The 23,707-nt window shown below is 46.7% G+C and overlaps 1 protein-coding gene across 3 annotated transcripts; it reads right to left on the reverse strand.

Moving 5' to 3' along the window:
- Window positions 1-4,219: 4,219 nt before the first annotated feature.
- eif4ba (eukaryotic translation initiation factor 4Ba) lies at window positions 4,220-19,576 on the reverse strand. 3 transcript variants are annotated; one of them, XM_036534027.1, is made up of 15 exons: window positions 19,552-19,576; window positions 16,055-16,195; window positions 15,565-15,770; window positions 14,410-14,526; window positions 12,912-12,966; window positions 11,947-12,084; window positions 11,726-11,857; window positions 11,099-11,260; window positions 10,642-10,882; window positions 10,174-10,262; window positions 9,458-9,707; window positions 9,102-9,136; window positions 6,678-6,807; window positions 5,111-5,183; window positions 4,220-4,588 (listed from the first exon to the last, which is right to left on the reverse strand). In XM_036534027.1, exons 1-15 carry the CDS (start codon window positions 19,562-19,564, stop codon window positions 4,508-4,510), a joined length of 1,863 nt encoding a protein of 620 aa, XP_036389920.1. In that variant the 5' UTR covers window positions 19,565-19,576; the 3' UTR covers window positions 4,220-4,507. The 3 variants fall into 3 exon arrangements, with proteins under 3 accessions (XP_036389920.1, XP_036389919.1, XP_036389922.1); XM_036534026.1 differs by having other exon boundaries at window positions 9,096-9,136; XM_036534029.1 differs by lacking the exon at window positions 6,678-6,807 and having other exon boundaries at window positions 9,096-9,136.
- Window positions 19,577-23,707: the final 4,131 nt, after the last annotated feature.

Below are 23,707 nucleotides of genomic sequence, written 5' to 3' on the forward strand. Positions count from 1 at the left end.
ATTTTGTGCCCAGGATGGACAATTAAATCCATCTATAGCCAAAGTGAATTGCCTCTGTGTAGACAGGGGCAAACTAGTTTTTGCAGTTTCGCGATATTTGCAGGGGTACCTACAGTCCCCGGAGTGCACTGGGAGACACATCCAAAACCTTTCCTCTTAGCCAAAAGAATTATTACACTTTCAACGAGCTTTCCTGTTTGAATGCTTGCTTCATGTTAATGTCATTATTTTACTTGCAAGTTGTGCAGCTAATTCTGCCCCACTGGATTCTTGTCCCCCTGCAGTCCTGGTGGACCGGAGACAAGCATCCATGTGAATGTGGTGATGCGTGGACGATCTGAGGAACAAATCTTTTTGGGCTTGTTGAGAAAAAGAGGGAAAGGAAAACAACAGAAAGGCACTGGATTAAGAAAGACTGAAGGCTCCTTGCAGATACGTCAATATTAAATGTGAATGTTACATTGCTTCATTTGGTTTAAATCTGCTGGAAATGCTTTTGCTCAAAACATAACACACCCATAACTACTATCCAAGTGTAGTTTGGTGAATTTAAAGGACCAGTCTCATTCCAGTGGCCACTGCTCCGAGGTGCTTCGCAACACGTTATCACTGGAATTTTAAGAAAGGGCGACATAATTTGGTCTCTATTTAAAATTCCAGCTTTCCGGCTGGTGGCAAAGGACAAACGCAGAGTTGAGCCCGAGCCAGGGTGTGGGCACCATTTCAAACCCAGCAATCAACAATTTACGCAAAAATGCATCAACAGGAAGGGATGCAGAGCTGTCCAGCTCCAAAAAAGAGATTACAAGCCACAAAATAAAATAAAACAAAACACGCAAATTCTTCGCAATAACGGTCTTAAATTGGACCTTCTTTCCCCCAAACATCGCCTTCCCTTAGTGGACACTTCCAGACAGATACACTCCCATCCTGTTGCATTACGCAAGAGTAATCAAATCAAAATAAATATGGAGACTGCCACCACGCTGACAACTCCCTTTTGTGTGTGTGTGTGTGTGTGTGTGTTTAAGGGGGGGGTGGCAATTTGGCAACTGCTTAAATTTCAAAGTTCTGGCTGCCCAAACTGGCCAGTCAGGAAGGAAAGGAACAAACACCAATCAATCCCCTGCAAAAAGAGGGTGATTTCAAACAGTCATGTATGGATTACTGCCGGCCAGGAACTTGAAACAAAGGTTCATTATTCTCAGACTCTGGCATACAGAAGTCGGAAATGGAACAGGCTATTAATAGTGATAGAGGCAGTATTAACGTCAACAACAGAGGATGCCCAGATGGCCAGTAGTAGTATGTATGTACCTGTGTATGCGTGCGTGTGTGTGTGTGTGTGTGTATATATATATATATATATATATATATATATATATACTGTCTATAGCATATGTACCGTATATAGCATATAATACAAATATATAGAGCATATTGCCAACTTATCTTTGAGGCTTAATAAAGCAACCAACAGCTTAGAGGACATCAACCTCCTGAGCAAATGTTGGTTACAGAGGTTAAAGGTCAGAACAGGAGTGTTTTTGTAGCAAACAATCCAGAAATGTCGAAAGAGTTGTGTTGTCAGTTGTCACTTTAGATAACACATGCTGCTGGTTCCCCCTGGGGGGGGGGGGGGGGGGGGGGGGGGTATTTGGTGAAGGAAAAAAAAAATTCAGACCCATTTGAATCTTGAAAACTTTCCCATCTTGATTTGAGGCGACTGCATTTGGTTTCATTTAGTGGAACACGCTGCACTTTGTATGGGAATCAAATGACAGGAAAAGAAGGGGGTTGCGATGGGCACGCTGCCTATACGGTGTGTCCCTTGGAGGGGTTTTGCAGCGCTTGGTGGGCTAGACGTTTTACAGCTGGAACAGAACGAGCTCATAAAGTATCCCGTTCTGATCCCAGATCAGCTCAACACGGACGCGTCCTCCTCTGTTTATGACCACCTTTTCACCTCCACAGCGCCTGGTGCAGGCTTAATTTACGGGCAGGCCGGCCCGCGAGGCTTCCTCGAGTGAGGGCCCGTCCGCCGCGCGTCTGAGAATAGACTATATGGGAGCGGGGTGAGGAGACGCTGGGAAAATGTCAGAGTTTAAAGAGCAACATGCGGTACAGGCAGCTGTTGGGCTCGACTCGCTGGAAACTGTGGGTTCTCGCCGCCTTCCCTCGCCGGGGGTCCCATGGCACGGCCAGTTTCCCGTCCGCATTCCTCAGCTAAAAACTGAAACGTTCCGAGGGAAGGGGGGGCAAGTGGGGGGGGGGGTAGCTCTCCGCTTAATGGCCATCTCAGCCCAGGCCAAAGGTCAAAGCCCAGGCCCCCGCACAGCTGAGGGCAACAGGGACACTGGGGAAGGGGGGGGGGCAGTGCTTGGGATAGACAGGATGTTACCAGATGACCCTTTGTACAAATTCTTTTAAGTCATGGAAAAGATCTCTCCCGTCTTGGTCCCTCTCCAATTCACAGACACACGGCTTTGAGCACATCATTTTTTTAAAAAACAAAATACAGCAAGCTGTTCAGCTCTTGTTTAAATGAGACTGATTTCTCTTTTTCCTTAGCCAACCAAAACATCCTTTGTCAGATAATTGGAGCTACTTTTTAAATATCTGATAATGTAGCATGCTTGCTCGTTGTTACTGTTGTTGTAACTTCTTTAACCAGATACGTAGTGACCTATGTTTGGGTGTGTATTACAACACAAGGCAGATAAGTCCAGTTCCTTTGCAGGAAATGGAGATGGAGACCTCCAGGAATCTGCTCTAAAAAAGGAAAAAATACACACATAAAAGCCAAAGAGAATGCCCTGTGAATGACCGCCTAAGGGTATGAAACAGGGCCCAGATTCAATCCATCAAGTCACTCCACAGACCAAGATCAGACCGTGTCAAACTATACTCACATTGTCGGCCAGGACATATTGGGTGTGGTCTATATGCACGCACACACACACACACACCCTGGGGTTTGCTTTGTGATGAAATCTTTTTCATCCTTTCTGGTAAACATTCCTTGCTCTGGTAGAAAAAGTCCACATGCAGCATTCATTACGGGAACCTCATTCCACCACAGTGAATGAACTAGTTGGGTCATTTCATATTCTCATGGAATTCAAGGTTACATATTTGAACCCCGAGTTAGAAATATGCAGTGTGATGAAACCTATTGTACACAATTTTTAGCTTTAACCTTGGCTGCGGCCCACAGCTATAATTTTGCGTGGGTTTTAGAGGATCGCTTATGAAAACCTGCAATAGCACAAATTAAACAGGCGGCCCACCACAAAGTAAATGAGTTTAGTGACATTAGAAAAGCCAACCCTTTCACAGGCGCTTAAAACCCTCCATGGTTTATTTTGTGCCTTGGGTTGGCCTACCAAATACTGGGGAGCGGAAAAAAAAAAACAAAAAACAAAAACCACACACCAAAAAACACAGTGCCTCAACATCACCACACGAAACACCACCTACACGATGTGATTCAAAGGGTGCCCTGGGACTCCCCCTGGAGGCGGGTGTGTTTGTGCGTATGTCTGTGGTGAAGCCTGCTCTTCTGCTCCTCCGCTCTGAGTCACCAGCCTCCTCCTGCCAGCCGCAGCTCTGAGGATGCCGCCTCCGCTGCGACGAGCATATCGCTTTACCACTCAAGCCCAAGACAATGGCACATTTCAGGGCGATACCCTTCGGTGAAAAATCAATAAATGGCCCTCTGCCCCTGCCAAGCACACATGCTCTTCTGCAAAGTGAGGAAATGGGTATTAATTTTAGGAGCTGGTGTATCCATTATCTACTGCAGCTCGGTGTGTAGTGTAAGGTCAAATGCGAGGCTGGAAGTACAGAGCCGACCGCCACCAGATCAAATGAACAGAAACTGCAGGGGTCTCAGTCTGCAATGAGGATCAGAACAGACCAGAGGAACATGCACAGAGAAACAGTTTAAAAAAAAAAAAAAAAAAAAAAAAGAAAATTAGAGATGCACATTTACCAATGTGGTCCTCTCACTGCACAGAGGCAGCACCCCAGAGAAGGGGGTCCACGCTACCCTCCATGGCCCCCCTGTGGTGTGGACAGGGGTGCGACTCTGAGCCGGGAGGCGATGAAGGCTGGTCCCCTTTTCCCCCACACTGGAACCAGGACCATAGCAATGACTTAACCAAGGTTTTCCCAACTTTTTTTTATTTATTATAATTATTTATTCCAACTTATTCCAACTTTTTTGCGCTTTCCATTTTATTTTAAAACAAGTCCAGTATTTTGCTATGTTTAGATACAGAGTCCTGAAGAGGGACTGAGGACTGGGCTGTTTGGGGGCAGGGGCTGGGTGGGGGTGGGTGAGATTACGTATGTGTGTGTGCGTGTGTGCATGTGTGTGTGTGTGTCTCTGTATGGAAGGTGGGGGTTTGGGGAGGGAGAGGCTTCGGTTCTGCTCCGGTGTAGAGGTTGGATTTATTTCTCATGAACTTCCTTTAATTCATTCATTTTTCTCGATCCTGTTTTATTATTCGCCGTTATCTTCCGCTTCGTCTCCTTGCTCGCCGTCCATTAGCAACGCGGCGTACTTACTGGCGGAGCTGAATTTCTGTGCGGAAAGACAGGAGACAGAGACAGCTCATGGCACAGCAGCATGGAGTAAACCTTAAACGTACCTGTACAAACCAACACTTAACTGTTTTCTTACAAAGTGAAGCCAGCTGGAATAAGCCTTGGACGTGTCTTATCTTCAGCAGCTAGTTTTGTTGAAGCTATGTTAACCCAGCCATGTTTGTGCAAGACTAAGATTTGCCTCAAAAAAAGTGTAGAAATGAACCTGTTTGCTGCCTGTATCGAGTTAGAGGCTTAAGATGAACTGCTTGAATAACACCCCCAGGAACAGCCTGACTTCAGATGGACACAGCCCAAAGACTGCACTTTCCAACATAAGATCACAGAAGTAGCTAGAAGCATGTGTCAAATTTATCAAATCATTTTCAGTTTTTTTTAAGGACTAATTGGAAGACAGACCACACGAGGGTGCCAAGTAAAGTTTCGAAGAGGACTTTGAAGATAAGAGGAATGAGGATGGCTGGGTGACTTGGGAAGAGGACGCAGCACTGAGACTTACAGGGCTGGGAGACTCCTCGTATTTCTTTGGCTCTGGTGCTGGTCTGAAGTCTCGTTCTCTTCTGCCGTCCTTTCTGCAAGCAACACACGGCAATGAGACCGCGCCACTGGCCCTGTCAGGGCGAGCACCTGACTGTCACACAGACACACGCACGTACAAGCACAGAGCCACACACACACACACACACACACACAGACATCCCATCTTAATTACAGTCAGACACACATAAACAACCACACAAAGGAACACACAAGCACATGGTCTGACACACAGACACAAAGGTATCTTATCTTGAGCACACGGTGAGATGCATGTACACACGCACACACAGAAATGTACTTGCACAGTCAGTCACACAGACAAAAACATCTCGTCTTATCATAAGCACACAGACATACGTGTACACACACGTACACAGAAAAATACAAGCACGTGGTCAGTCGCACTGCATACAGTCACGCAAGAGAAGAAATAATACAAGCACACCGTCTCTCTCGCTCACACACACACACACACACACACACACACACACACAAAAACACCTCTTCTTAAACGCACGGTCAGACACGCATACAAAAACACACGCAGAAACATACAGGCAAACAGTCAGACGCACGATGTACAGAGAGGAATGTCTCAGCGCGTGGTCAGGTGCATGTGTACAGACACACAGGAACATACAAACACACAGTCAGGCACACACAAACTACTCGTCCTCAACCGAAGGCGGGCACAATGCAGGGCTTTCACGAACCTTGCCCGCTACAACTGACATTTGTATTATTTGGTATGCTCAATGCCATCACACCTCTGACCTGATTCATTCGTCAATCCGGTGACTCTGAACAGAGTTCTGACAGGTTTACATGTCCCTCTAAGCTGCCCTCAAAACCAGCTCTTATTTTAAAGTGAAAAGGTACAAATTATCTGACTGGAACCTCAATGAATTCAAACAGACTTGTACAAAATGAAAGTCAGGAATGCTTTCAGCTATAATTGTGCATGTCCTGCTAATGCATGAAAACAAAATAAAAATAAATGGGCTAAGCTACTTACAAACGTAAGGGACGCTGGCCATTTCCTGACCAATTGCATCAAACCCTTTTGGCATTTCACAGTTCGACTGAATTTTTCAATTAACCTTTTGCTCTTAAATCCTCAGGCTTACTGAGAGAGGAAGGAGGGGCCGTGATGCAAGTGGGCACAGGAAACGCCAACAGCGCTGACACTAATGCAGGGTTCTTAAACTCCGCCTATCTCAGGGTACAGGGGTGGACCCAACTGGCTCCTTTCGGAGTCCAAAACTGAATCATACAGCTTCCAGCCCAAAAAGCTGCGCGTCGCCCTCCACACCGCTGGGCAGAAAGCCCATTGAGCCCTTATGGTTCTGTAGCTCACGTGAGACTGGCTGCCTGTGGGTATCTGAACACAGGCGTGGTGTTGAATGGAAAGACAGGGTGACAGAACCCATACTCCCACAACCCCCCTGCTCACGGCTGGGAGAACGGCGGAGCTGAAGGACCCTGCACCGCTTCTGCCCCTGCACTAGGGGGCGCCAGTGGCTGACCTGTCTGCCTCCTTCCGCCGGTCTCTGCTGGCCGCGTCTCCTCTCCCCCTGCCCGTCCCGGGACCCGCTGCCCCTCCCCTCCCCCGCGGAGGGACCCGGTCCCGACGCACGCCTTCCGCCTTGTTCTCGTCTGTAAGGAGAGCCCGACATTTAGGAAGGGGTAAAGGGGGCGGCGGCTGGAACTCCTGGGCAGCACTGCCTCATTCCCTGGCCTCGCGGCATCCTCCCCTGACCCACCGGTGATCAAAGCAGGCTTCTCCGTCACTGACCCCAGCTTCAACTGGTATTACATGCCGGGTCACCACCATCCCCAACTCAGCATCATGGCTGGCCATACGTGACAAAAGGGGCAGCAGTGTTGTATAGTGGTACTGAGCAGGGCTTGTAACCGAAAGGTTGCTAGTTCTACTCCACTCTGGGGCAGTGCTGTTGTACCCTTGGGCAAGACACTTAACCCACAACTGCCTCAGTACAACATCCAGCTGTATAAATGGGTAAAATATACAAACTGTAACCTGTGCAAGTTGCTCTGGACAAGAGCATCTGCTGAATGACAATAATGTAATGCAATGTAATGTAAGAGACTGTTGTTATGATAAACGCTGATGGGGTCAATTGCAACTCATCTTCCAATGCCGGGGGGTCATTTTACATGCAACCGTAACAGACTTGTGGCTTTGCTGAAATCAACCCCCTTCTCAAATACACGGCTACCACGTGGGTCTCATTACACTGCAAACCAGCAGGATTCAGGGTGTGACTTTTATTGACTCAGAGTTCAACAGAGGCACAGAGAACTGTGGGGGTGGCATGAGCATTTTCCCATGCTGTCGCAAATTACTACAGTAAAATGCTGATGAATATTCTTTAAAAATAAGACACCATGTCCCCTTCCACCTTAATGTTCCTACACCTAGAATCCATGAACGCTTTCAACTGTCCACTGCAATGACACGTACTTATATCAACTGCTGTGACTGAATGCATTTTAACGATTCATTCATACGCAGCACCGATCAGAGTAACCCCTATCACTGAAAATGCTGCGCAGAAAAAGCTGATATTTTCCTCCCCAGAAGGAAAGTTAAAATGTGCACCAGCACCTGTGGTTATTAAGTCCTCCAGCGCCAGCTCAGAGTGTAAATTTAAACACTAAGTGACGGCCATTTCCTGAGCGGCACAGATCGGTTTCCAGCGCACACAAACTGGCGGTACTCCGCACCGATTGGGCGAAACGTCTGCAAGCTGGTCACGTGACGGAGAAGAAAGCGGTCTTAAGGTGGGCTGGGATTAACCCTCCGAGTGCCGAGGGGCCGCGGGAGAGTGGAATGGAGCAGTGCTGGTCCGCAAAACACAGGGGGAGGCAAAGCGCAGGCAGACGCACCCACCCCACCCAAACACCCCCCCCCTCCCCCTTAAAGGAGCGACAGGAATGGACACCTCTCTGGATGTGTCCTTATCCTCCATTACCGATTCAAACAGTATACAGTATACATGCTATTTAAGAGGCTGCAGCTGCTGACGAGGTCCATTTTGTAATGTATTTATCCCCTTGACGTCAGACCCCCCCCCCCCCCCCCCCCCCAATTTTCTCCACTGCGAGTGCTTTTCAATACACAAAAGACTGAAAGAAACCCACCGGAGGGGTGACGCGGACGTGTTTACAGTTCAGGGTGATTACACTGGCGGACACTGACGCAAAAATCTCAGTGGAGGGGTGACCCACAGCTGTGCAGTGGGCAGTTCACCGAGTTTTAGCGTAGAGGAGCCAGAACTCACTCTCCTGCTCCTACGCCCAGGGCGTGAGCCTTGGCCTGCTGGACCTGTCCACAGTGATGAGTGTGTGAACCCTGAAATGGGTGGAGCTGTCATCTGTCACCACTGACCGCTCATTTTAACAGGTTCCAATGTTTTAAACAACTGCATTCACAGAGTGAGTTTTACGGATCTTGAAGCTCGTTACTGAGGGTAACGAGTGTTCCAGTAACTTCACTGTGGAATCTGGCCTTCTGCTCAGTCCAGAAGGAACAGTGCCCCCTACTGGCACACCGTCACCACTTCTGGCAGCAGGCGGGTTTTCCCAGGAGGCCTCCAAGCACAATGCAGGAAAAAGGTACAAACAGATGCACTGCTGGTGATTGGTTCAGACAAGCCAGTGACAGCTATGAGGAGGGCGGAGCTTCGTACATCCCATTACGGATGGCACACCGTAATGACAGTTACACTCAGTCGGACTGCACAGCACAGCACTGCTCTCCACAGCAGAACAGTATGCACAACTGATGGCAGTCACTGATGGAATATGACAGCTGCCCCCACTAAGGGGTTAACGAAACCTCGCCCATCACTCTCCGTTCTCAGTTAGTTCTGGCTTGTGTGTGTCACTCGGATCACTGGCGAGGGGTTGACCGTCCTTACCTTTACCTTTCACTGAGACTTTCTCATCAATGGAGCTCGAGCTGTGGAGAGAGAGAGACACTCATCAGGCACCAAATACAATATCTCTAGTTAGGGATGATACCAAGGGAGCTTGCTATTATTCAACCACACAGCAAAAAATGCTATTTTTACTGCGCCATAATTATATTCAATTTACACTCTTTAGAGAAAAACAGCAGGGTCTCAATACTGAAACGTTAACAGAAACAGAGTATTAACAAATTGGATTAATGGAAATGCACTTCCTTAGAATACACAGCAGAAATAAAAATAAAAATGTGACAAGCAATTTAAAATTAAGGGTTATTAAGATTAGGGTTATGACCGCAGAGGGGGCTGACCTGCTGAGTTTCGGGGGCGTGTTGCTGCTGGGGGAGATGGGGGAGCGGCCCTCGCCCTCAGAGGAGCCCCCGCTGATGGCGCTGCGCTTGGCCCACGCGTTCTCCTTGGGGGGCGGCGCCGGCACCACCTTTAAGGGCAGGCCCTCCTGCTTGGAGGGCGGGGCCCGGGTGCCCGGGGAAGGGGGGTCCTCCTCGCGGCCGCTGAACACCTCATTCTCCACCGAGCGCTCGCTCTCCCTACGCCGAGAGCCTGGAGGAGGGAAGGAGGGGTGTTACCATCCAAAACTGGATATAAGGGAATTTCTGATACAGCAAAGTGACCCTGGTTTAGGGCAACCTTGGCTGGTAGAGTGCCACAGATGTTACTGATTTTATTGTCCAATCGGTTCTCTTAATCACATAACTGGATCAATCATTGAAGTTAAACTGATGCAGGTGACCGTGCGCTCAAAATATTAAGTCTCTAAATCAACTCCATTAAATTAACGTAGAAATCAATCTGTTTACATGATTCAGAGCCTGGACTGGAGCAAAAACCAGAAGCGTCTCAGCGCTGTGGGACCGGGGTGGCCTAAGCCTAAGTCAACTCATATCCAAGATGGTGCACCACGAAACTGCGTAACAACTGCTGCCTTTAAACGGAACTGAGAGTGAAACTCCACAAGCTCTGACAAGGCCACCGACAGGTCTCCTGGCAACGGTCGGCGATCCCTTACCTCTGCCAGAAGTGCTGCCTGGCTGCGATGACTCACTTCCTGTCCGGGAACGCTCTGCAGGTTGGTCCTCGTTGCGCCAGCTTGGGTGCCTGAGGGGGGTGAGGAGGAGGAACACACAAAAAAAAAACCAAAATGAAGCCAAATTTAGACTGTAGGGAGGCTTCAGTCTTCAAGGGTGTAGTAAAATAAGAGGCTTTTGGAAAGGTGGTGTCGTCATGGGTACAGAGGCGTCATCGTTTAAAAATGGAACCCCCAGGATCTTTAGCTTTTCATATTTGCATGTATTGCTTTTTCCCCCTCACAAAAAGCATGATGTCAATCAGCTTACATTTCCAATATTGACTTATCTCCAGCCTAGGACAGCTCCCAAGTTCCAAACCAATGCTGTAACAGGCATGCAGTGAGTGTTCCAGGCCCGGATCTGGGCAGACCGGCACACGGCTCCCTCCTTCCCCCCAGGGCCCTCACCTCTCCCGGGGCTTGCGCTCCGGTCCCCTGCCCTTGTCCTCCTCCAGCTGTCTCTGGAGCTTCTCCTGCTCCTTCTTCAGCCGCTCCTCCACCTCCCGCTCCTTGGCCGCCGTGTCCACGGGTTTGGCCCCGCCGAAGATGGAGGCGGCGCGGCCCGTCTGGGCGGAGGGCGCCCCGCCCTGGTCCTCCTCCTTGGGCACGCTGCGGGGCTTCAGGTTCAGCTTGGGCCTCTGAGGGGGGCCTGCGCAGGGGAGGGGACGGGGTTAACGCACAGCGGGTTCGGCTGGCCGTTCTAACGCCTGCTCTCCGGCGCGTCGCATTTTAGAGCTGGTCTGCAGAGCGCCAGGTGGGTCTCTGCTCTGCTCACTGTGCATAAAGCCATGAAAAGCTGCCTGCGCTTAGCGTGTTAGCGCTGACCTCTCCTGGCTGGCTCTTTTTCGGAGGCCGATTCCCTCACCTCTCTCCTCGCGCCTATCGTCCCGTCTCTCGAACCGGTCTTCACGGTCACCGTACCGGTCGCCATACCGGTCCCCGCTCCGGTAGTCATCACGCCGGTCGTCGTAGTCGCGACGGAAGCCGCTGCCAAACGGGCGCCGACCCCCGCTACGAGAGTCATAGCCTGGAGGGAGGGGTTAAGCAGGTTAAAAAAAAAAAAAAAAAAAAAAAAAAACATTAAATTCAGGCAATGTTTTATTCAATGAGATGTACTATGTAGGGGCACAAGGTACGTGCTCATAACTGAACAGACACTAAAACCCAACACACATTGATTATTTAGATGGTGCATCAGCTCATTCAGGTTTATCCGTTATATCCAGATTTTTGTAAAATTTTGTAATTTTTATAATGCTAGAATCACATCTTTCCTCTGTGCTTGGATAACCATGAACTCTGTAGTACACTTTTTAACAGTGCAATGTGCAATATATCCTGTACTGTATATAGGAAGAGCATTACAGAATTGAGTTGTGGTTTTTGAATGTGTGTTTACAATAGGAGTGCTATGCGAGATCTCAGCTGTGTGCCACTGTCCAACTGCAGTTCGGACAGCAGCAGGTTACAGACACAGGATGTTTAAACTGACCTCTGTCGTAGTCTCTGCGGTCCCGGTCGTCGTAACGCTCGCGGTACCGGTCTCTGCCGCCGCCGTCGTAGCGGTCGTTGTCCCGGCGCGGGCCGTCTCGGTACCGGTCCGACTCGTAGCGGTCCCGTGACCCTGCGGGGGGGGGGGGTATCAGAACGGGTCAGCCACTGCGCGAGTGGCGGTGCGGGTCTTGACGGCGGCGCGGGCCGATCGGTACTCACGCTCCCCGAAGGCGTCGTCCCTCCGTGGCCCCTCATCGCTGTCACCGCTCGGTCGCGCCCGCCAGTCCGAGTCTGTCTTGTCGGGGCCGCCGTCGCCCCGGTTCCTGTCCCGCCCGGACATGGAGCGGTCCTCTCGCTCTGCGGGGGGGGGGGGGGGGGGGGAGTTTGGATCACACTTTAGTAAAGATGAAACGGACTCCCCCTGTGTGCTGGTGTTGGGGAATATCTGTCATAGCAGAGGTGCCTCAGCCACTCACAACTATCTCTATTACGCTGGGCCTTCCGTAGCACAGTGTCGTCCTCAGAGAAAAGAGAGGGCCAGAGGGGGGACCTTCCACAGGGCTCAGTGTTTCTCACAGTGTTCACCCTACCACTTTAAGCACAGAGCAGAACTATGCTTATTCAGCTGGGATAATTAGCGCTATCTGGATTTTCACTGGGCCCTGGGGATGGGATTTCACACACGAAAAAGGGGGAGATTCGAAGATGAGGGTTGAACAGATTCATGTTTAACCAATACTAGATACCAGCACCACAGATATTCTACATTATGCCCAGATATTGAGTTCCAGCATGCTTATGGTTTGTACTTCCTTTGTACTTCCTTATCTTGATTTCAGCTTGGTAACAGGAGAACAGGGTACTGTCTGTGTGGCTATGCTAATTATGAATCCTCTGAATTAGCCCATGCACCTTCAGGAACGGACCTTCATCACCTATGAGCACACCAGAGCACTTACAGCTTCAACAAACAGGAGAGCCAGAAACTTGTGAATGTGAAGCACACAGAGTTGACCATCTGGCCAATATATGGAATGTCTTGTGCTGCAATAAGCTGGTTCGAGTGTGAAGGGGCCTCTGTTTAAACCTATGATCTCTGTGAATATACGGCGAGAGGGGAAACATATGGTGCCCCTCGATCCACAGTCACGCAGAGGCTGACTGGTAAACCTCCATTCGCTTACCTTTCTCATTAGACTGGTCTGCAATGTCCACACGGATCCTCCGGTTCCCAAGATTCTGCAGGGAGTTCACAAGAGTAAAGTGAGACACAGAAAGCAAACACTGAAAAAGGCAGCCTTGCTTTAAGTATCTAAGTTAAGAACTTCTTTCTGAAATGGTTAACTTGCGCCATCTGGTGGTGCCAGGTGTTTTGTTCAATTTTCTCTGCCTTTTTCCAGAAGCATTCAGTGGCCTGTGGTTGTATTATCCACTGGTTTGACATTTACACCCAACAAACTGAAAATAATGCAGGCTGGTAGGAATTAAACTGCCCCAAAACATCCAGCAACACATGACTTCTAGTAATTCATATGGTCTTTCAGTAGACTTGGTCATACTCTTGCAAAGAGAAAAAGCTCGCAAAACCGAAAAGGGAAACTGTCTAATTACCATACTTGCTTAGTAGAAAGCCTAAATCTAGGGTGAATGACAGATCTGACATTTCGCATGCATACATTCATACAGCCTGATATTAACTGAAGCAATTCAGGTTTTGTACCTTGTTTAAGATCCTTGACTAAAATAGCACAGCTCTGCCTACGATTCGAACATGCAACCCTCTGGATTCAAGTCCAAGCCCCTCACACTATTCTGCCTTAAAGGCACCGCCTTAGCCAACTCTGCAAATGAATGTGGGGGTTTATCAGAAAAAAATAAGACTATTCAGGATTCAGGATTACAGTTAGCAGTCGAGGTCTCTAACTTCAATGCTACACTGATCTTCCTGAAGAGATCATTATTCTCATTCATATTCGCATTCAAATGCATATGACAACACTTGATTCTACTCCACTGAAGGGTAAATGACACACTGAAATGCCTTCCACAAAACGCCTGCATAATCCCAGCACTGAGAGTCCACCATTGGACTCTGCTCATTCACACCAATGACCAAAGCCTGAACTTTGCTTGCAAATTACTGTATCAGCCATTCATAGCGCACTGGCTACTGTGTCTCCAACATTTTATCACAATCATTCTTTTATTAAAATTATGATGAAACAAATTCAGATTACAACATTGCACTCACTTCTCTTCCCTTAGTAAATGAGGCAGAATTAAAAGCAGCCGAATTCATTGTTTCAAAATAAAATGATCATTTTTTCTAAATCACTACAAAGCACACTCTTGGACACAAGAATAAATAGTGCATATGACTTTCTCTTACGTGCAGCTAAAAAAGAGACTTATTACCAGACCAAGCTTGTGTCAGTGTATCCACAGCAGGGAAAAACCAGCATTATGCATTAAAGAAAACCAGTCATTGCCTGCTTCATAAATGTGTGGACAATTTAAAGTCATAAACTGGAGCTATGGACACAGCCAACAAGTTCCAGCAAGCCATTTGCCAACCAGTCAGGCTGTGCTTTCCCTTTGACTGGCGGAGTAGAGTGACGTTTTGGGCGCATTTGAGAGGGGCTGGTGGACTGAACCCCCCCCCCCCCCCAGCATGTGACTCACCTCCTCATTGAGGCTGAGGGCCCGCAGGAGGGAGTCCACGTCGTCAAACTCGGCGTAGCCGAAGCCCTTCAGCCGCTCCGGGTTACTGGGCTCTCGCGGGAGACGCACGGCGCTGATCTGCAGAGAGGGGCGCAAGGGAGCTGGGGGTGAGGGGCGCACCATGGAGACACTTCCAAAATGGGATAGCAATGCACGCTCACTTTTCCTCACTTCAGATGCTCACAATCAACACATACCGCTCATTTGTAACAACATACACTGTTACACTGCCTTAAGTAAGAACCAACAGAATTATACTGAGCCAGAGTCTGTGTGGGGAGAAAAGGGACATTAGCACCTGGAATTAAAACATTATTATAGTTTTAAAAAATTAAACAATAAAAGAACATAAAAAACCCTTCCTGGTACCCGCTTCCCTCCCAGCCGCAGAGCACACAGAAGAAACACACACTGCCTCTAAGCCACGTAACCTGCGGCCATGTTTACACCAGAGAGAGGCGCTGTGCCAACGAGTATCACTGACTCTGTAATGCTACACACCGCAGCACTACTTAACACAGCTAAATATAAGCTTGCGGTCTCAAATACAACTCGGCGCTGCGTCCAAATGCTGGGAACAACAATGCCAAACCCTCTGAGCACCTAGGAAAATGTATTCTGAACAGCAGCTAGGTGGCACGTAGTCTCTAACTAGAGTCCAGCAAGATTTTGATATTTTTCTTATAAGACGTTCGGGACCATGTCAACAATATAACTGAATAAATACTAAAAATCCACCATGAAAAGTGTAACTAGCAGCTCTGCTCGTGCTATGGATTTTGCAATAGAGATGACGTACGGCACACTGTGCCATGACATTGTTTTATCTTGAGGGCAGAAAAACGTTACATACGTTAGGGTTCCCGTATATTTAGCTTATCTGACCAGCGCAGCCATGAAGCAGAGAGGGGAAGTATACATGACTGTGCAGAGGTTCTTCATCAAGTATGGAATACGCTCACTTACCATGGTATTTAGATTAAATATACAAATGACAAAAAAAAGGTTACACACATCATTGCTGGGCCCTCCCTCAAACATTAAACCACCTCTTGCTTCTCTCTGATTTGCAGGGGCACCTGTGACCGGACCGGTGAGCGGCTCTGTGACACTCACACTGAGTCCGCGGAAGAAGTCCTTGATGGAGTCCTCGGTGACGTCGTAGGGGAGGTTCCCCAGGAAGGCCGTGTAGGGGGGGCTGCGGGGCAGGCGCGACCGGTCCACGTTCGGCTCCCGCGCGGCCCGGGGGGCCGTGGGCAGGATGGAGCGGTCGATGGGAGGGGCACGGTAAATATCATCCTCTGTGTGCCAGGAGGTGGAGACTAAGGGGGAGGAGTGGGGGAGACACAGGGGGAGGGGTGATTCAAATAAGATGCAGTAGTCTCACATAAATCCCACATGCTGCACATCTCCAGATACTTATAAGAAGCTGGAGGGGTGTGGTTCTGCACATCCCTCAATCTCATCCAATGAGCAATCTGCTCTTATTTAAGTCTCATTTAACAGTCACCAGTTTCAAACATGAAAAACTGGAATTGAAAAGAGACATAGGGAGGTGGTGGTGGTGGTGGGGGGTGCCGAGGAGGTATTGCTCCCTGTTCCTTACCGTCACCTTCCAGGTCATCTGTCTCATCTGCCCAGCTAGTGGGCTTGGTGGGGGGGTAGCTTGGGGGGGCACTGCCCCCGCTGTCCTCCGCAAGGAAATCAGTCAGGGTCAGGGTCTTCCCCTTCTTATTCTTCTTCTTAGCTGCACAGGCGGAGTCAGAGAGAGGTTAACAAAACGTTAACGCGCTTTCAAAAACATGACCAACACACTGTCTCTGAAGACTCTGAAGAAGGACATTAAGTTAATGTTTGACTTAACAGTAGATTCGACAAACTATGAATGTTCTTTAATCAGCAAAAATTTAACACCTGAAACAGGTGTGGTTAAGTGCTATTGCATCAAAATTGATTCTTGGAAAGGCACATAGCCCCGCCCCCAGCTGGCTAGGCCAACATTTACAAATGAACACGCAGTCACAGTTGCTCAACACGACGTGGGAACTCAAAAGTCCCCATCGATTTTGACAGCTGAGGGCAAAGATGATGTGCACGCACATTTCCCAGGAAGAGGACAGAAAGAAAATACAGGCAAATGCAGAAATTTGGCAAAATGCTGAGACAACAATGATTGTTCCGCAGTTTCACAAAACTCCTTGGCTTCGCTTAAAAAAAAAAAAAAAACCTCAGGCACCCCTGTAACAGCAGACCAATTGATAATGTTAAAAAACCTGAGTCTCTTTAACATTTCTACCTTTAAGGCTGTGATATTGAGTCTACCCAATGAGCACTGCTGCAGAGCCGTGTTGTGATACCCAGTCCGTCTGACAGGGGAGAGGCACAAAGGGACAGTCAGACAGGTGAGCAACAGGTGACACTTCATTTATACGATTTTGACTATCTTGAGGAGATAGGCAAACACACCGACACCCCCAGTCCTAAAGCAATAGGTCTGTGTGTGGGCTATGGCAGTGGTTCTCAAACTGGGCTGGAGAACTCCACAGGGTTTTCTGAGATGTCTCCAGGGAAACATTCACAGAATGTGTGAGTTTAATTCAAGACTTTATTTCCTGCTGTTTTCATGAAATGCTGCTCAATGTGTTTGAGTTTCTGATACTCAGGAGTGCACTTACAATTGGCCAAAGAGCACACCCACGTACCATTAACGACACATCATTGTCATCTCCCCCTTTACATCTTAGACACAATCCATACAAATGGTGAGCACTCTGACGTCATCTAAATCCTCACTCTGTTGCTCGAAGGACTGTTATTCGAATATAGAAAAAGCACCTAAACTATAAAAACTAACTGCAAGACTAATATGTCCGAACATGTCACGAATTACATCCTGCGCAGCAGCAATTCCTGACGATGGTGTTACGTGATCCTCAACGTGTCAAGGTACGGAGAAGGGAGGATCGGACGGGTGTAGATTTCAGACAACGCACATCAATGACAACAACAGTACGGGCGCAGCACACCCTTTGTCAGGTACACTACACAGCTGTGACATCACGGCCACACGTTGTTTCAGACACGGGCTGTTGTGATCGTTTAACAAAGAGGCCGCGGAGTCTATTGTGAGAAAGCCTACAGTCAGGACATTCTTTTAATGGGCAGTGGAGAATACAGTGTGTTTACAGACAGCGCGGGACTCCTGAAAAAGGGGTCACAATGACCACAACAAAGTCAAAAACACGTTAGTTGTAATAGTCATTAGGGTAGTTGAGCTGCTTGAAGAGGGCGTAGCCGAAGTCAAGCAACTTACTCATTGCTAGCCGAAGTCACAAGAACATTTGGTGATGTAGTTGGCTACAAAATGGGTAACAATTTGTAACCTAGCCAGACTGCAACTAGAGTACGTCTGACTAAAAGCAAGCAACAGGCTAATTAAATATCTCCATATCACCTTTGACTTGAGTAATATTACAACAAACCAAAAGGACAGAGACCGAGAAACCAGTATAACATGCTATCTAATTAAGCTAGTAAGATAATGTGCATTATGTCAGTCATATATCTGAATTGAATAAGAACACGTTTAGCCTTCTCAGACCCAATTTCAATTCGTCAAGAACTGCAGAATAGACGTTATCTATGTATCTGATGTATCAAGCGAGTAAGGTGATTAGCTGCCAACGTCACAATAATGACAAAGATAAAATTATTTGCAAGCAAGATAGTGAATTCATAGCCACATGTGGGCAACACCCATACGCTTATCTGTAGGAGCACTAACGTTAAACACCAAAATGGCTTAGCTGCAAGCGAGGTAAATTAAAATGAAACCATGCGGACTTCTTTCGCTTTCTTCCACGCAACGAAGCATTAATTCGGCAACGTGCAACTAGCTGGCGGGCTAGTGAATTCAACGTCATCGGGGAGCAAGCCAATTACAATAAACAACACTGTTAAAATACAAAATCGGTACATCTAGTTGGCAACCAGCTAGTCAGTTTGCTCGCTAGATAGCCGTGTCTCGTCAAAACTTGTGCTGGGTTTCGTCGTGATCAACGTGTGCAAGATTACCAATGCGTATGCAGTGCTCACGTTATTCGACAATGCTGCCCAGGCCTCAATTAAATAACACTTCTTGACGAAGTAAGCAACCCCTTTTGAAAACCGCATTTGATGTGAAACACAGCACTAGAGCCGTTTCGGGCCTACACATATGGTACTGTTAGGCTAACTGCTAAGATAGCAATTAGGCGCTCCCTTGCCAAATAGTGTCCTCCCCCTCCCTCCCGACTCCACGTTAGCCTAGCAGGCCTAGCATGACTACTTGCTCTGGGACAGTTTCATTTGTGATTACGGTCGGGTAAAAACTAGTCAGACAACAGCAAGGCGACGTTAGCGACGACCGACACATCGCCATCCGACGCCAACGATAATCAGAATATGAAGGAGCGAATGAACTTGGATTAACTGATCACCCCGTCTCAATTAGCTAGTTTACCTCCCTTGTCCCCCCCCCTCCCACCAGTAGTACACGTGGGGACTTGCTAGCCCCCTCCACAACACACAGCCCCTCCTTCTCTGCCACGACGCATGCGTGTAACAGCACCATTGAACAGTGCGCTTACTTAGCTAGCTGGCTAATTCAGCGCCAGGAGGCGGACACAATGTGGCAAGCCCTCCAAGTACTGGCGCAGCAATACCCTCAGATGGCTACATTAGGTTTGCCGACCACTACCGCCAGAAATACGAACAAACACTCGGACAAACAAGAAGCCTTATTATCTGCAATACCTCGATGTTGCGTGCCATCTGTGCGATGTGGCGCACATAGGTAGGAGGCTCGTTAAAGAGTAAAATCGCTGTATGTTCACCCCCTGGCTACCCCTCGCCTCTACTTCCCGGCGCTGCGTCTAGTCCTCACAAACCAAAAACCTTTCCGATCCACCTCTTATCCGAATAATACAAGCAACGCTGACATTCCCGTGCTCAGCAGTTAACACATATGTTACCACTCTCGGGCTACATGTGTCCCGCCACCAACCGCCCATTCCCTCCGTATTATCCACACCGGCCCAGCTTGCCTCCCCACATAATCCTCACCTGACGCCGCCATGATGGAGAGTGAGTCCGCATCAGTGTCCCGGATGGAGGCGTCACATGCTTACCGTCGGGGGCGCGCATCGGTGTCCGCGTGCAAAGTGTCCGAGTCGGTACAACCAATGGTATGCATTAGGATTATTTTTATTTATCAAATAAGATTAAATGCTATTTTGTTTCCGTGACAACAAAGATGAATAAAAAAAAAAACAACAAAAAACGTCCGTCTGACTTCAGCAAGAATTACCTTTACAATTGCGGCCACTGCTCCAGCTCGCTAGTAACTCTGCTACCTGTAACGGGCATCATTATCCATAAAATGTCATTTTTCCATAATTGCAATTTACACATCATAATATAGTCACATATTGTTATCTATCTATATCAATACTCGACAGCCTCCTTTCATGTGGCATATTATGTCCATGAATTTGGTCTAAGCAAATCATAGACTGTCATACTTTCTTGTAGAATGCAAATGCAGCTGTTACTAAATTGATTGAAAGTGATTCATGGTCTAACCTCCTTCTCTTTTGAACTTTAAAATCTGAATATTTCCCCATGAAGACGACGGGAAACTTAAAGAAACAATAGAACACGAATTTCTAGGACAACACTAGCAAAACAATCAAATCAAAGAAAACAATCAAAGGAAGAAGCGGGAGGGGCCCTGAGTTGAAACAAGGTGGACCTCATTCCACTCTCGATCATTGCAATTGCAGCGTTCAACCAACAGCTGTACCATTCTGTAGTTCCCTCTTTTCAAGCCGCTGAAACCAAACAGATCAATTGAGTGGATTGGAGACCTCCGAGGAACACCGTAGTTGAATTTAATGCCGACAGTATTTGTTAAGTGATGTTTTGCAATGATATGGGTCGCCCACTGCTGATTTAACAATGGATTTTTACTAGCTTTGGCACCTATTATCAGCGAATCCATGGCATGTTGCGTAATGTTTTACGTGTTGCATTAACTCAAGGTTGCTCCTTAAAGTTCAGGTAGCAGACCAGTAGGGGTCACTCTTCCCCTTGGCATGCAGAGTCAAAAACAGGGTTGTCATGGTAGTGTACCATAGGTGGCTTAAAAATGTCAGATGGGTAGGTAGAAGAACATTCCTAAAACATTTTAAAAGATGAACGTTTTTGTTTGTTTGTCTTTCTTAGCATGGTGTAGCACTTCTTATTACCACAATGTCTATATTTGGTGTTTGTTGGGCTCTGAGAAAATTATATACAGATAAGGTATATCCAAACAACAGGAAATTTGAGCACTCTAGTTGAATAGCTTGATGGTGGGAAGACATGAATGCATTTTGGGTGAATGTGAAGGAAATCACATTCACCCAAATAAGTACTTTGCAGCAATAGAGAAATAATAATGGTAAAATAACTGTTAGAAGTTTTAGGTGCAGTCTCTTATCTGTTCTTATTGTTTGAACAGGTCATGCCATAATCTATGTCCCAGTGAAGTGTGGGAAATCTTGTAATATTAGGGACATTGTTTTCCTATGAGATGTTCAACTGAGGTTTCAAATCTCTGAGATTGCCACAGTAAAAATCCCTTGGTGCTTATCAGTGATTCTCATGTCTCATTCATTGCTGTGGGTGCACAAACAGATATGTAATAAACATAGAATTTAGAGGTTGATGGTAAGGAACAATGGTTGGGCCAGAAAGGGGGTCCAGGACACATATTTAATGGCAAACGTCTTACAAAGTCAGACTTGAACAGTCAAAAATCTGACTGTATCTCCTGTGAACCTCAGACATTAGTAGTTACACAGTATAAAACCCATTTTGAATTTACTGGTTAAGTCTGACTAAAGAACTTACTGTCTGTAAATCCTCTGCCTTTTGATGAGACCACTCTTCAAAAGATACCCTCCTGTTGTGGGCTGAACTTCTGCACATCAACGTGATGAGCCGTGGTAAGCAGGGGTTGTTTTGGAATTCCCCACAGGTATTGTTTTTGATGCCTCCTTTTGCCTTTATCCTTCTTTATAGGGGTACCCCAAGGCTCAGTCCTTAGTTCATTATTATTTTCCATTAGTAACCCCTTGGCCTCATTTTTAAATATTTATTATTTTTTCTTGTTTTTCATGATGATACAATAGTGGTTGCATCTCTCAACAAGGGTATTGTGACTTGGATTGGGCTTGAAACCAGTCAATGGCTGTCTCTTTTAAATATCTGGACCAAGTGAAAATGTTGTAATGCCGCCATGGCATGGCATGGCAGGAGAGAAAAAGGCCCCATTCCTAACAATACATTCTGCCAACATTTAAATGATACATGTCTTTCTCAAAACATTTCACGCCTGGAGAAGTGACTGAACTTCAATTACTGTAGTTCATTAGGGTTCCACTAGAGTGCAGTCTTTCTATTGTGTAGCCTGCTCTGAAATACTATTCTGGAAATTACATCTCTTATTCAACAACATGTTAAAGCCATGTTTGTGTTTGCTCATCAACCACAAATTGACATTTGTGTACAATAATAGACAATAGGCTAGTGTCTGATTTAATCAACAAATAAATGAGAGGTTCTTGGAAGGCCAATGCTTTAGTCTGATTTGTCAGTCTTTTGCAAATCAGTTGCACTTCCCAGTATTGGCTTCATTTTTTAATCACCTCATTCATTTATTTTGTTAGTTGACTGCATTGGCTGTCTGAGCTGTGGATGGTTTGTTAAATGCAGCCTAGAATTTTCTGTCTTATTTGCAGAGACACTTTGCAAATATATTGTTCTAGTATTGCATGTTGTACTAGTCTATTGTACTAGCTACTTGCACTAGTCTTATTTGCCACTTATTTACTTGTAATATCACTATGTGTTATGGATATTGGTTTAGTGACATTGAGATATATGGTAGTGTATGTACATAATGGCTCTCCATAGTTTGCTAGGCTGTCTAGTTTCGCTTAACTTGTTTTAGTGCTTGAATGGTGTTGTACATGTATTCACTGGTCTGGGAGTATTGTTAGCCTGGTGTGACACTGTTGCTCATTTAACTTTAATTGATAGACTTCTATTCTCTTGTGCTGGAAGTCACTCTGGAAAAGAGAATCTGCTAAAAGAAAGTAATGTAATTCCTAATGCTAGCATTATGTCAATCTAGTCATGATGATTTATAGTAAGGTTATATCCTGCAAACTAGTAGTGATGGCCAGAGTTAAAGGGAGGCAAAGTTCTACTCCTCCGTGCATGCTTCTGTATTGTCATGGAGACCAAGTTCTGGAAAAAATTCACGCCCACCAATGTTTTGACAACGGAAATTCTTCCCAAGCTGATAAACTCCATAGCCTTGAACTCACAAGTGCAGATGATTTACATCACGCAATAGCTGTGGCTTGGGTAGTCAAAGTCAAAGTAATGCAATCTACTGACTCCTGTGAAACCTACAGCTAATACAGCGGGATTGTAAGAAAACTACCAAAAATGTATCTCCCGTACATGCATCAGCCCCAATACAGGTTATCAAGGAATTCCTCTGCTTGCTTTTACGTCTTATATACTCAAACTATTTGATAAACCTGCAGGAAGTATTAAGTTAATCTTTGTGGTTAGTACCTATGTTGAACATGGGAAAGTTGCAATTTTAATGCTTATAATACTTATAGAAAGACTAGAATCAAATTAAACTGGAACATTATTGTTATCATTATTGCTTTAAAAGGTGTATATACATACTACCACGAATCAGAATCAGAATCAGAACAGACTTTATTGTCATTGACAGTGGAATTGTACAGTTGTATTGAGGTAAAGGTTTGGGGGGGGGGTCAGTGTTTGTTAGCAGTCCGTATGGCCCAGGGGAAGAAGCTATTAGTTAGTCTGGTGGTGTGGGACTTGATTGACCTGAAGCGCCGTCCAGAGGGAAACAGGTCAAACAGGTGATAGGCGGGATGTGAGGGGTCTCCTGTGATGGCCTTAATTTTACTGAGGCAGCAGGATCTGGATATGTTGGCCAGGGAGGGCAGAGGGCAGCCGATAATTTTTTGGGTGGTGTTAATGAACAATGCTGTGACACAACAGATTACACATAGAATAGAATACCCAAAAGAAGATAAGACAAAGCAGAAAAGAAAGTCAAAAATAAAAGAAAGAGCTACACATACACAGAGCACAATTTTCAGTGTATTTAGTATAGCATTGTACA

Source organism: Megalops cyprinoides, chromosome 7 (assembly GCF_013368585.1).
Source record: "Megalops cyprinoides isolate fMegCyp1 chromosome 7, fMegCyp1.pri, whole genome shotgun sequence".
Classification (NCBI taxonomy): domain Eukaryota; kingdom Metazoa; phylum Chordata; class Actinopteri; order Elopiformes; family Megalopidae; genus Megalops; species Megalops cyprinoides.

What these genes read in the sequence shown, in the direction of transcription:
- eif4ba (XM_036534026.1), bottom strand. An exon ending in CCGCAGAGACTACGACAGAG is followed by an intron (nt 11,261 to 11,725) that starts GTCAGTTTAAAC and finishes CCCTCCCTCCAG; the next exon opens with GCTATGACTCTCGTAGCGGG. An exon ending in AGGCAGCACTTCTGGCAGAG is followed by an intron (nt 9,708 to 10,173) that starts GTAAGGGATCGC and finishes TCCCTCCTCCAG; the next exon opens with GCTCTCGGCGTAGGGAGAGC.